This window comes from Erinaceus europaeus, chromosome 5, assembly GCF_950295315.1.
Source record: "Erinaceus europaeus chromosome 5, mEriEur2.1, whole genome shotgun sequence".
In the NCBI taxonomy this organism is placed as follows: Eukaryota; Metazoa; Chordata; class Mammalia; order Eulipotyphla; family Erinaceidae; genus Erinaceus; species Erinaceus europaeus.
Genome location: NC_080166.1, coordinates 768,805 through 782,644, shown reverse-complemented (window position 1 = coordinate 782,644; position 13,840 = coordinate 768,805). Strand labels below are relative to the sequence as shown.

Sequence of the window (13,840 nt, the reverse complement as noted above, 5' to 3'; positions counted from 1 at the left end):
TCATGGGGCTCAGCAGTCACAGAACAAGAACTGGCTAGCACATGTGTGCACATCAGCGGAGTAGAATCTTTTCTTTCTCCACCGGGGCTGTCTTTGCGGCTCAGGGACTATACAGCCACTGCGTTGTTCCTGGAAACCTCCCCATCCCTTTCTCAGTGATAGAGGCTGAAAGACAGAGACCAAGAGAAAGGGAGACAGTGAGACCTGCAGCATTCCTCCAATACCTGTGAAGCATCTCCCCAGCAAGTGGGAAATACGGGCTCAGACCTGGGTCCTTGTGGGTGGTAATGTGTGTCCTCTACTGTGTGTAGCATCATCTACCCCCGGAGTAGAATTAAGAGTCCAGGGGGCCAGGCGGTAGCACACCTGGTTAAGCACACACACTGCAGTGCCCAAGGACCCGAGTTCAAGCCCCTGGTCCCCACTGCAGAGGGAAAGCTTCACAAGTGGTGAAGCAGGGCTGCAGGTGTCTCTCTCCCTTTCTACCTCCCCCTCCCCTTAATTTCTCTCTGTCTCTATCCAATAATGAATTAATAAATTAATTTAAAAAAGAGTCCAGAGGGGCCAGGTGGTGGCGCACCTGGTTAAACACACATCACTGTGCAAAAGGACCCAGGTTCAAGCCCCTGGTCCCCGCCTGCAGGGGGAAAGCTTCACAAGTGGGGGAGCAGGGCTGCAGGTGTCTCTCTGTCTCTCTCCTCTCTACCCCTCCCCTCTCAATTCTTGCTGTCTCTATCCAATAATAAAAATGAAAAAAAAATTTTTTAAGTCCAGAAATACACCCTTACACATCTGTACAGCCAATCTGTAACATAGAGCCCAGCCATTAAAAGGGGAAAGGGGAGTCTTTTCAACAAGTGGCTTTGGGAAAACTGCAAAACATGCAGAAGAGTGAAGCAAGGCTGCCGCGCTACTGGGCGCACAGGCGACTCAAGCAGATCAGGGACCTGGCAGTGGACTGGAAACTAAGACACAGGAGACATCGGCAGAACACGTCATGATGTCTGCCTCGGAAATGTCTCCAAAGACTTGAGTCCAGCAACAAGGGAAGCAAAAGCGGAAACAAGCCACGGGAACCCCGTGGAACAGAAGAGCTTGTGTACATGGAGAGGAGCCCCCGCTGACACCGGAGGGGAGCCCGGGGTGCTGTGCACTGGGCAGAGGTCGGATGACCGAGTTACATAAGGAGCTCACAAGACTAAGCAACCACACACCAAGCGACTCCATTCAGAAAGGGATCTGAACAGACTCAGAGAAGCTGACATCTGGCTGGCCACCCAGCGCATGCAGACGTCAGTCACTGATCACCAGACGGGTGCGGCGCTGGGTACTCCTGAGATCCCACTGTGCAAAGAGCCTGCGTCAGGGCTGGGGGCACTTGCTCTGCGTATCTGTTGCATCATTTGCAGGCCATACCAAAGATTCTCAGGACGGACTTGAGTGGGATGAGAGTGTTTGATAGGCACCTGCCATGGGGAGATGGGGATTCGGGCCCCATGTCAACCACTGTAAACCGTCAAGCCCCCAGGTAAAAAATTAAAATTAAAAAAAGTGATAAAATAGGCTGCTTCTGTCTAGGTGTTTTGCATGTCAACCAGTGTATCCGTTTTTGATCAGCTTTCTCAGACCCGTGCCAGGCTTAGCTGTTTGACTTCCGCTTGTATCTCGTAGACCCCATTGAAGAGGAAGATGGAGACCTGCTGTTCGGCTCAGTGCGAGAGGTGCTGAGAGCTGCGGCGATGGCTGATGCCGACGTTGTCTCAGAGACCCTGCAGCTGCTCACAGGCTCTGCCAAGGACTTCAGCAAGAGACTGTGGGGCTTGGTGCCAGCCGGCCTCTACCTCCCAGCTCCTCCGTTATATTGTCCTCAGCCAGCTACTCTGAGTGAGGTGAGCTTAATGCTTCATCTTGTAATGACTTTGAAGGTGATTTTGTCCAGTTGCAAAATGCTCAAGTTAAAAATGTAAGCTCTGAAGACAAACTTTTGGATCTCAACTTTGCAATTTTCTCTTCTTTCTTTTCATTAAATTTTTAATTCCTTTATTTTATTTACTTATTATTGGATAGAATCAGAAAGAAATTGGGGGGGCAGAGAGAGACAGAGACACTGCAGCCCTGCTTCACCACTCATGAAGCTTTCCCCCTGCAGGTGGGGCCGGGGCTTAAACCCGGGGCCTTGTGCTCTGTAATGTGAGCACTCAAGCAGGTGTGCCACCACCTGACCCCTCCCTTTTTTCAAAAGCTCTGGATTAAGGTGGTACTGGAGATTAAATTTGGGGTGTTTCATACCTAGAGCATATTTTATTTCACTGGATAGGACAGAGAATTTGAGAGGGAGGGAGAGAAAGAGGGAGAGAGACAAGGAGGCACCTGCAGCCCTGCTCCACCCTAGTGAAGCCTCCCTGCAGGTGTGCTACTGGCCGACCTCCCAAGAGCTTTCTTTTTTTAAAAAAAAATTTCTTTTTAATTTAGTTATTTATTCATGAGAAAGATAGGAGGAGAGAAAGAACCAGACATCACTCTGGTACATGTGCTGCCAGGAATCAAACTCAGGACCTCATGGCTGAGAATCCAGTGCCTTATCCACTGCGCCACCTCCCGGACCACAAGAGCTTTAATTCTTGCAGGGGAAGGTTTAGGATCAGATTTTACATCGTATGAGGGAAGAGAAGTAGCTTCTTTGTCTTGATGAGAGAAAGAGAACATTGATGATACTGTTTTGACTTTTTTGTTGTTACTATGCAGTGTCAGATACTAAAAACAGGTCCCCACACAGGCGGGCCACACACGCTGTCTCTGTGCTCCTCCCGAGCCCAAAGAAACGGACTCTGGACTCTAAAAACAGCTACGGAGCTGAGGGAGGTGGGGCGGGCAGGTGGAAGGGACTTAGGGTCCTGGGCACGGTGTCGGAAAGAGGCCCCAGCCCGAGAGAGCAGTGCACAGACACCGGTCACGGTCACGGTCACGGTCACGGGGAGACGAGACATGGTCCCCATGTCAGCCGTCAGCTTCAGTAGAGCGTTAGGGAGAGACAGTCATGGCGGAGACGCCCGAGGTGAAGCCTCACTGCGCCGTCAGGAGTCCCGGGCGCCGTGGCTGAGAAGGGCCAAGCACCACGGTCCCGTGTCTCTCCACATCAGCACTTAAACGTCCCGTCACTGCTACTAGATGCTGATGTGCTCTTCTCTCCAGGACGGCGGTGGCGACCCTCTCCTGAGGGCTGAGAAGGACAGTCGCCAGAAGCTGTCAGGGATCCTGCAGCGTGGCCTTCTGCTTCTCCGAGCAGCGCGGTGCTGCTTCCCGGCAGCTCAGTGGTACATCCTGCAGCTGAGATGGGCGAGGAGAGTCATGCAGAAGGTGCGCAGGGCCCGTTGTTCACGGGTGGTGCCGGGCAGCACGATGCGGCGACACTGCAACGGCCAGTCTCCTGGGCGGGAGGGACGGCCCACTGGGTAGAGCGCATGCCTTGCCGCGTGTGCGCGTGCGCGGGTGACCCTGCCCGAAGCCCCGGCCGGTACCCCATGGGAGGTTTTAGGGCACCAGCAGGACTTCTGTGCTGTGGTGTCTCTCCCTCTCTCTCTCTTCTCCTCCAGGCTTGTCGCTGGGGCGCGGTGGCAGCGCTGCAAATCCACTGCTCCTGGCGGACTCGTTTATTCTCCTTTCTAAGTTTTATTAGAGAAACTGACAGGCTGTGGGAAACGGGGAGAGACAGACAGACACCTGCAGACCTGCTTTGCCCCTTGTGAAGGACCCCCGCCCCCCGTAGATGGGGAACCCTGGTCCTTGAGCCTGGTAATATGTGCACTTACCCGGGTGTGCCACCGCCCGGCTCCCTCTCTCCCTCTTTCCGAATGAAGAAATGGCCCAGAGAGTGAAGTTGTGCCTGTGTGTGACGCTTGCTGTGCCCAGGCGGTCCCTGTCGCACACACGCCTGCGGGCCGCTGCTTCTCTGCGTCAGCCTGCCTGGCAGTGGGCAGTGGGCAGTGGGACCCAGCGGCTAACTCCACGTCATTTCAGTCTCTCCCTTTTTTCTTTCTCCGTCCGCATAACCTCTGAGAATTTAGGCTGATTTTAGGGCTGCCCCACCCCCGCTTCTCCCAGATCATGTCTGTGTCCACGTGACTCCCGAGAGTCTGTGCAGGTCCCTTTCCGTCGGCACCGCCAGCCGGCGTCCTCACGGCCATTTCTGATGGTGTGCAGTTGAGTCTGGCGGTGACACGCCGCCCATGTCCGTCCACACAGACGGCAGCTGAGCCGTGGCCGCAGCGCGTGTGACCACAGAGCTCAGGATGCCGCTTCTCTGCCCCTCAGCTAGGCTGTAAGTCATGGAGTAGACAGCGTGACTGTCCCTGACTAGTTCTCATCTGCTTTGGGTTTTCCTGTTCTTTTACTACTCAGGTTTTCCTGTTCTCTCTCTCTCTCTTACTAGTCTAGGAACACCTTTTATTTTGAGTGACGTCCTTTCTTTTCTTGTCTTTAGATTGGGCTTTGCATATGAGAAGTCCCGCTCCCCTGGTAGACGTTCTCTTTTTTCTTGCTTTTTCCTCCCAGACAGAGGCCGAGAAGTAGAGAGAGAAGAGCAGATGCTGCTCTAGTCCTGGCACAGCTTCCTCTCTGGGTGACAGCTGGACAAGGGGCTCAGACCCGGCTCCTTGAGCCGGGTGCACTGTCTGCTCTGCCGGCTGAGCTCTCTCCTGCCCTGCTTCTTTAGTGAAGCCGCATGGAGTGGGAGGACTTGCTCTTCCAGCAGAAGCCTGGAGGCCCAGCCCAGGCCTGCCTGTGGCCCAGGTTGGAGCTTCATCCGGTCCGGGGTGTCTGGCCCAGAGCTGCCGTCTTCCCCTCCCAGTCTTTGTCTGGAGAGCAAGGGGGCCTTTGAGTGGTGCGTGTCCGGTGCTTGTCCGAGCGGGGTTGTGCGGTGCCCTGCGTAGCCTATTCTGTGACACGTCCATCTGTCTTCCTTTCACTGATGGTGAGGTGGATAATAAGTTTTGGCTGTGTCCCGTTTGTATCAATTTCGCATAACCGCACCAGGTTTTACCCAGTCTAGCATTTTGGTGGCCCTGGTGACATCATGACTTTATGAAAGGTTGACAAATGGTAACTTTCTAGTTCTATTACTGACAGAGCATTTCTAAGCAGTGCACGTGGATGGAATGCTTAGATTCATTTTTAGGTGTTTACATAGCTTTATGTGGGGTGAGAACGGAACAGCGTCTTTATTAGACCAGTCGGGAAGTTCAGGAACAGAAGACATTACAGTTTTTCTCTGTGGACAACACTGAGTGATAAAGAGTGTTTTGGCTAGAGCCTTCATTTTGAGATGTGACCTGAGGGGACCAGGCAGTGGCACACCTGGCTAGGCACTCACATCACAGTGCACAGGGTCCCAGGTTCAAGCCCCTGGTCCCCACTTGCTGAGGGAAAGCTTCCCAAGTGGTGAAGCAGGGCTGCAGGTGTCTCTCTGTCTCTCCCCTCTCAATTTCTCTCTGTCTCTATCCAATAATAAATAAACAAATAATAAAAAAGAGATGTGCCGTGATGACCTTCTACAGTTACGTTTCTGAAGCTTCAGCTGGGCTGGGGCTCTGTGATGAGCGCAGAGGAGCCTCGCTGGTGTCCACCTTGTAGGATTCACGCGCCCTGCCTTGTTGGTTGCTTTAAAATTCGGTTCATACAACTGACAGTTACTGTTTTCTGTTGCCCTTTATTTTCAGATTCGAGAGAAAGGGTCCCTTCCTGCTCTGAGTCCCTTCCCTCAGTCGTTACTGGATCACTGCAAAGGAGGGCTACTGTTCTTCCGTCCTGGAGCAACTGGGGACCACAAGCTCGATGATGTCTCCATTAAAGCCATAGGTCTGTGCAAAGAGACCTCCTTTCTTAAGAATGAGGACAGGGGCCGGGCTGTAGCGCAGCGGGTTAAGCACAGGTGGCACAAAGCGCAAGGACCGGCATAAGGATCCCAGTTTGAGCCCCTGGCCCCCCACCTGCAGGGGAGTCGCTTCACAGGCGGTGAAGCAGGTCTGCAGGTGTCTGTCTTTCTCTCTCCCTCTCTGTCTTCCCCACCTCTCTCCATTTCTGTCCTATCCAACAACGACAGCAATAATAACAATAATAACTAGTAAACAGTAAAAACAAACACAGAGCCAAGCAGTGGTGCTGGGAGAGCTGGCATGTTAGAGTGCACAGGACCTGGGTTCAAGCCCCCGGTCCTCACTGCTTCACAAGTGGTGAAGCGGGGCTGCAGACGCCTCTCTTTCTTGTTCCCTCTCGATCTCCCTCGTCTCTCTCGATTCCTCTCTGTCTCTCTCCAATGATCAGATACTTAGAATATTACAGAAGGAGTGTAAGAGGTGAGGTCAGTGTGGTCTTGATGTATATACTTACCAACTCCTCTATTCTCATCTCCTGGCCTAGATTGCTTCAGGGAGCTCTGTGTCCTGTGTTGGATGCTCCATGTCCGTGACAAGTTGTCCTGTATTTGCAGGCAGCACCAGAAAGCAAGAGACAACTTGGAGGCGAAAAAGGTATTTACTTCTCGTAAAACTAAGAGAAATAAGAAAGTGACTCGGGAAATTACTGCTTGGCAGATGATTCTACTGCTTACGTAGTAAAACTGTTTTTAAAAAGTTACTTTCTGGTCTGCTCATCAAAAGTACAAAGGAAATAAATTTCTCAACATCCTCCTAGGACGTGGAACTGGAGTTTGACTCTGACGTGGTTGAGCGCTGCCTGAGCGCCGTGGAGTGGGCGTGCCGAATGCTACCCTTCTCTCGTTTCTCTAACACCGAAGAACTGATCCAGGATCTCATTTTGAGCCTCATTGGAGAGCTGCCACCAATCAGGAAGGTGATATGATTGTAGATGAAAAGTCAGAACCTTTAACAAGTACGTCTGAAATTTACCTTAACTGGGAGCCAGTCGGTGGCGCAGTGGGTTAAGCGCAGGTGGCGCAAAGTGCAAGGACCGGCGTAAGGATACTGGTTCGAGCCCCCAGCTCCCCACCTGCAGGGGAATCACTTCACAGGCGGTGAAGCAGGTCTGCAGGTGTCTGTCTTTCTCTCCTCCTCTCTGTCTTCCCCTCCTCTCTCCATTTCTCTCTGTCCTGTCCAACAATGACGACATCAATAACAACAATAATAACTATAACAATAAAACAATAAGGGCAACAAAAGGGAATAAATAAATAAATTTTTTTTTATAAATCTACTTTAATCAAGATTACTGTTGCTCATAAAACACATTTTTAACTTTTCTTTTCGAAGGTAGCAGACATTTTTGTGAAAGCGTTTCCTAATCCAGAGGACGTAAGGGTTCCACTAAGAGAAAAATACCACTCTCTCCAGCAGAGACTCAGACACTGTACTGTGAGAGGTCAGTAAGCTCTGCAGATTCCACTTTGTTTTGAAAGCGTCTGTGTTCCCTCTGCCTTCCCGCTATTCCTTGAAGTCAGGTGTGTATGACGGCAGAGCTCTCACTGTGCAGAAGCAGGGCTGCCGCTTTGAGCCAAACAGCTCTGGGAGCCCTGGCAGGCTGTCCACTCACACCGTGCTCCATTTCCTCGTTTTTACTGAGAGTGCAGAGACAGAGAGAGAGAGAGAGAGAGAGAGTGTGTGTGTGTGTGTGTGTGTGTGTGTGTGTGTGTGTGTGTGTGTCGGGGGGTGGACGGTGGACAGCACAGTGGTTCTGCAAAGAGACTCTCATGCCTGAGGCTCTGAAGTCCCAGGTTCACTCCCTGGCAGCACTATAAGCTAGAGCTGAGCAGAGTTCTGGTAAAAGAAAGAAAAGAAAAAAAGGAAAAATAAATAAATAATGGGTTGTAGTGGTCCAAAAAAAGAGAAGAAGAGAAAAAGAAAGTCAAGTGAAAGAAGATTCAAAAAGATAAAGCATTTGTCATGACAATACACAGCTCTGCTAACAGTACAAGTCAAGGTGACCTTATGTAAAAACATTTTTATTCCAGTAAAGTCTTCGTAAGTTATGATTTTTAGTGTACAGTTCAGTGGCAGTAAGTACACTCCAGATATGGTGAACGTTTTTAAAGACTGTAAATGACACTTGTCTTTGGAACATAGTGGAGTGCTCAGGTGGGCAGTGCAGTGTTTTGGCACGAGCGAGACTCAGGGTCCAGCCTGGCCCACCACGCTGCAGGGAGCATCCATGCTGAGGTCTCTGCACTGTCTGTCTCTATCTGTCTGGAAAAAAGATAGAGACAGTGAAACTAGAAAAAGCTAGAGCAGTGAAACTCCAGCTAGGACACATTTTTTTAAAAAATTAGAAAAGGAACAGTAATGTAATATAATGTAATAAGCCCCTGAGATATTTTCTCTGTGGGAAACTTGAGCCTCCCCTTGCCATTAATACTTCCAGCGCTTAGAAAGGTTTCCTCATTTCTTTATCTGAATCTACACTCACGTTCACTCTGTCATGAATCGTAACAGAAAACTTTTTAGACTCTCAAGCATCAGGTCCCCAGTTCAGTCCCCAGCAGTGCATGTGCCAGGGTGATGCTCTGATTCTCTCCCTCAGCCCCATAAATAAATAAATAAACAGACAAATCTATCTTAAAAAAATTTAGTCATTCTTTTTTTATATATATATTTTTAAATATTTATTTTATTTATTTATCCCCTTTTGTTGCCCTTGTTGTTTTCTTGTTGTAGTTATAGTTGTTGTCGTCGTTGTTGAATAGGACAAAGAGAAATGGAGAGAGATGGGGGAAGACAAAGAGAGGGAGAGAAAGATAGACACCTGCAGACCTGCTTTACCGCCTGTGAAGCGACTCCCCTGCAGGTGAGGAGCTGGGGGCTCGAACCAGGATCCTTACGCTGGTCCTTGCGCTTTGCTCCACCTGCGCTTAACCCGCTGCGCTACAGCCCGACTCCCTTAGTCATTCTTTCTATACTTTTTTTTTTAAAGATTTTATTTATTAATGAGGAAGATAGGAGGAGAGAGAAAGAACCAGACATCACTCTGGCACATGTGCTGCCGGGGATCAAACTTGGGACCTCATGCTTGAGAGTCCGAAGCTTTACCACTGTGCCACCTCCTGGACCACTATACTTCTATTTTTTAAATATTCAAGCTATCTAATTTTTCATAATTCAGGACTTTTTTTTTGAGTTTTCAATTCCTTTGAAGTTCTTAGAGAACAGTGTGTACATTATTCTTATTAACACTGAAAATACAGGTTTAGAAAGGAAGACAACTTCTAAAACATCAGGTTTATGGTGGTGCTGGGGACTGAACCCGGGCCCCTGGAGCCTCAGGCGTGAGCCTTGTGTATGGTCGCTGAGCTGCCACCCAACCAATTAGTTTTCTCTGGGGATCTCAGCATTCCTGTCACTGCTGACTAACTGCATGAAGGCCTGAAGACTCTTAGGGTTTGCCTGTGGTGCAAAGGCAGTCAACAAAACACCCTGAGGAGCGGGAGACAGCACAGTGATTAAGTGAGACTCCTGCCTGAGCTTCTGAGGTCCCAGGTTCCATCCCCAGCATCACCATCAGCCAGAGCTGAGCACGGCTCCAGTCTCTCACCTATTAAGACAATTTAAAAAATTCAATTTTTTTAAAGAAAGCAACTTAAAAAAAAAACATTAGTGAACTCCAAGCAAGCTGAGAGTTTCTCAATTTATCAAGTCCAACGTCTCAGTCAGAAAGACCTGCGACTTCAAAGTTAAACTAAGCCCCGTGGCCCCAGGCACAGCAGGGACGCTTCTCCCTGGGACCCAGCTCTGTTCCTTGGTGCCAGGTCAGCACCTCTGAAATGGAGCAGAAGCAGAAGAGAAAAGAAAGGGGAAGGGAGGGGAGGGAGGGAGTCCCCACAAAGTGCAGGCCGTACCCTGCCCCTGCTTCACGGCCACCCCACATCTGCCCAGCTCTGGAGGAGCAGAGCTGCAGCTGAGTCATGCAGAAAACAACAACACCCCAAACCCTTTCCTTATGGGCAGGCTTCTGTCCCTTGTATTCTTATTTGTTTATTCATTTATTGACTCACTTAACAGAGACAGAGAGAAATCAAGAGGGCAGTGGGGAGAGGAAGAGAGAGACAGAGAGACACTTGCAGCCCTGCTTCACCACTCATGAAGCTTCCCCCCTGCAGATGGGGACCGGGGGCTTGAACCCGGGTCCTTGTGCACTATAGCGTGTGCACTTCACCTAGTGCGCTACTGCCCGGCCCCCTTTTGTTGTTTCTCTGATGGACCTTCTCCAGCTTCTACAGTTCTTTCCTGTTAAGTGGACGTTGCTTTCTGAAGGCGGCTGGGGAGGCCGGGCCTGTGAGAACGGCAATGAGTCTTGGTCGTCGTCAAGCTTCCGCCTGTGGGCTCAGTCGGCCTGTTCCAGTCAAGCACAAGGTCTCTCGTCCCTTTTGCCCTAGGCCCCCTGGGTGAGGAGCTGATGTCGGCCGTCCTCCATTCTACCCGCCAGGGCAGGGTGAAAGCCCTGAAGCGTGTGCAGAGGAACATCGGCTCCCTTGAGATGAACGTGTGGGAGCCTGCTGACGAGGAGAGACCAGCTGAGGCTCCTGGCCTTGACGTGCTTTCCCTGGGCGCCAGCCTGAGCAGAAGCAGCCTCACAGAGCTGGGGAGCTCTCGGGCTCACAGTGAGGCGGACACAGCAGATACCTTTTCTGAAGACAGAAGCAGGCTACGTTGCCACCAGAGGTATAGCCAAGACCCTAATCACAAACATTCGTTTCCTTCAGGAGCAGTTTCCAGAATTTTCCTGCACAGAGGAGCTCACTCCAGCTCCAGCCTGACCGACCGATCACATCACAGTGGTGTGAGCAGGTTCCGTCTGCCCTACGTGTCGGATCTTAGGAGAATCACATGAGACTTGTGGCGTGTGAGACGGTGCAGGGGCCTCTCAAGCCTGGGGTCCTGGGCCCAGTCCCTGGCCTGTGTCATCAGGGGCTCTGGTGCTCTCTGCCTCCCTCCCCGCCTTTACTTACTTATTTACTTTTTTTTTTAAACTTATTTAATTTATAGGACAGGGAAGAATTGAGGGAAGGGGCATAGAGAAGGAGAAGACAGAGAGACCCCTGCAGCCCTGCTCCACCACTCGTGAAGCTTTCCCCCTGCAGGTAGAGACCAGGGGCTTGAACCCCGGTCACTGTGCACTGGAGTGTGTGTGCTCAGCCAGTGTGCCAGCACCTGACCCCCCCTCCCTTTCTTTCTTGTGAATGAATAAATATTTAACAACACAAAATGAGGCTATAGTTGAAAGTTCACTGTAAGTATTATTCAGATGTGAAGTGAATATTCCCACCTTAAAATAGTAATCAAGTGAGTAGATAAAATTCTGGAGTTCACTGATGTTTCATAGTTAGTAGTTTCGATACCTGAGTCCCCTGTAGGTGGGGACCAGGTACACCACCACCCGGTCTCTGAGCATTCATGTTCTTTATCGTAAAGTCTCTACAGATACATTTTAATCTCAACACAGATTCTAACTTTTGATGTTAATGTGTTCTTTTTTGTTTTTGCTGGGGCTCGGTGCCTGCACCACGAATCCACTGCTCCTGGAGGCCATTTTTTTCCCTTTTGTTACCCTGGTTGTTTTACCATTGTTGTGGTTGTTATTATCGTTGTTATTGATGTCGTTGTTGATGGACAGGACAGAGAGAGATGGAGAGAGGAGAGGAAGACAGAGAGAGGGATAGAAAGACAGACACCTGCAGACCTGCTTCACTGCCTGTGAAGCGACTCCCCTGCAGGTGGGGAGCCGGGGGCTCAAACCGGGATCCTTATGCCGGTCCTTGTGCTTTGCGCCACCTGCACTTAACCCGCTGCACTACCACCCAACCCCGTGTTCATATTTTTTGACCTCAAGATGTTCAGTGAGCACTTTGAGAACTTAGTTCAAAACCTCTATGTGAAAGATAAGAAATTGAGAAGCAAAGATCATGAGACTCAATAGAGAGAATTTTATGTGAAGTCTAAGCTCCATGTGGTCTTTGATTTTGTCTTTTCCCATTTCGTTTTGCTGTAGAAATGCCCCAAGTGGCATGGAGTTAACACGGACTGGCAAGCCCAAAGAGAGAAAGAAAATAGGTGATGAGAAAGAAAACCTTAAAAGAAGAGAAGACTGTGACAAGTCATCACAGAACAGACTGCCCGCCGTGGGCGCTTGGGAATTTGAACGTGATGACGACGAGTATATTCAATTCCTTGAACTTTTCTTGAGTTACGTTCTTGAAAGAGATTTACTTAGTTCCAAAGTCCCCGGGATACCGTATCTAACCAGTTTTTCTGGAACTCTTAGAGAGCACGAGCTAAATTCTCTACTTTTCGATGTGCAAACCACACTGAATCGACGTCAGGGCAAATCCCAAAGCCAAAGTGTGTTTCGAGCTGGCTCTTGCTTTGTCGCAGCCCCTGAGTCGGATGAGCCTGAGCTTCCGGAAGGCCAGGGGCGTCCAGCTTCAACGCCGGAAGTCAGACCACTTCCAGAGAGCCCTTCCCGTGCAGTCAGAAAAAACAAATGTGAGAGCGGATTGTTTGGCTTGAAACAGAAGTTGATTTACAGAGCACAGGATGACAGTCCGGGGAGACCTTTAGTTGAGAGACTACCCGGCCATGCTTCTTGGACTCCCAGGTCACTTAAGCCTGGAAGATTCATTTTCAGAGCCAGTCATGGCAGTGAGATTTCCCCGCAAGCACACCTCCCTCTGGCGCTGAGTAGCTGCTCTGGCTTCTTGGAGAGGCTGCTGGAGTGGATGTTAAGGTGGGCCGACAAGAGACTGCCCTGTGACTCCGTGCTCACTGAGCGGAGATCTCCACACAGTCCTGTCATTCGCGTCAAGACTTCCACGGCTGCCGTTCTTACAGCGTTGTGGCTTTCCAAACAACCCTATTTTGCTGTCCACAGGGCAAAAAAGCCCAGCATGAAAGTAAGTATCTGAATTGTTTACATACAGGTGAGAATTCTCACCTGTTACTCTCTCTTTTTTTTTTTTTTTGCCTCCAGGGTTATCGCTGGGGCTTGGTGCTTGCACTACAAATCCACAGCTCCTGGTGGCCATTTTTTCCGTTTTATGGGACAGGGCGAGAAAAATTGAGAAGAAAAAGGGGGAAATAGAAAGGGAGAGAGAGAGAGACAGAGACACCTGCAGACCTGCCTTGCTGCTTGTAAAGCTTCTCCCCCTACAAATGGGGAACCAGGGGCTCGAACCCAGATCCTTGTGTGGTCCTTGCGCTTTGTGCTATGTGCACTTAACCTGGTGCACCCCCACCTGGCCTCACCTAGTACTTTTTTATTTTTTTTAACCGGAGCACTGCTCAGCTCTGGCTTATGGTGGTGCTGGGCATTGAACCTGGGACTTGGAGCCTCAGGTATGAGAGTCAGTTTGCATAACCATTATGCTATGTACTCCCACCCCCACCTATTACTATTTATAGAAGTTTCCTTTCACCCTCTGTATGAACCACAGGGTGGGGATTATATATATATATATGAATGAATCACTAGGTAACTGAAAGTTGACTATATATATATATATATGAATTTTATGTATATATGAATTATATATATATATATATATATATATATATATATATGAATGAATCACTAGGTAACTGAAAGTTGATGATGTTGATCACAATCTAATCACCTAATTTTCTAACTCAGGTGATTCCTGTAAAAGTAGTTAGCGTGGCATCCTGGGAGGGGGCATGGTCACTTAAGTTTCTGGACCTCGTGCTTGACGTCCTGGAGCTTGGTGCCTGCTGTTCTGTGTGCCACAGTGATGCTCTGGTTCTCTTTTCTCTCTATTTAGTAGATAAATAATTAGGGGGCCGGGTGGTGGCACACCCGATTAAGCGCACATAGTACTAAGCACAAG

General features: G+C 49.7%; 1 protein-coding gene across 1 annotated transcript in view; it reads left to right on the top strand.

The window, feature by feature from the left end:
* Positions 1–13,840, top strand: part of CPLANE1 (ciliogenesis and planar polarity effector complex subunit 1) — a 107,575-nt gene that overhangs the window by 30,531 nt on the left and 63,204 nt on the right. Inside the window, exons 19-26 of the mRNA XM_060190957.1 lie at positions 1,672–1,889; positions 3,193–3,357; positions 5,715–5,853; positions 6,415–6,524; positions 6,688–6,846; positions 7,263–7,371; positions 10,376–10,661; positions 11,989–12,889. Coding sequence (XP_060046940.1) covers positions 1,672–1,889; positions 3,193–3,357; positions 5,715–5,853; positions 6,415–6,524; positions 6,688–6,846; positions 7,263–7,371; positions 10,376–10,661; positions 11,989–12,889 — 2,087 coding nt within the window. The remainder of the gene's footprint in view (positions 1–1,671; positions 1,890–3,192; positions 3,358–5,714; positions 5,854–6,414; positions 6,525–6,687; positions 6,847–7,262; positions 7,372–10,375; positions 10,662–11,988; positions 12,890–13,840) is intronic.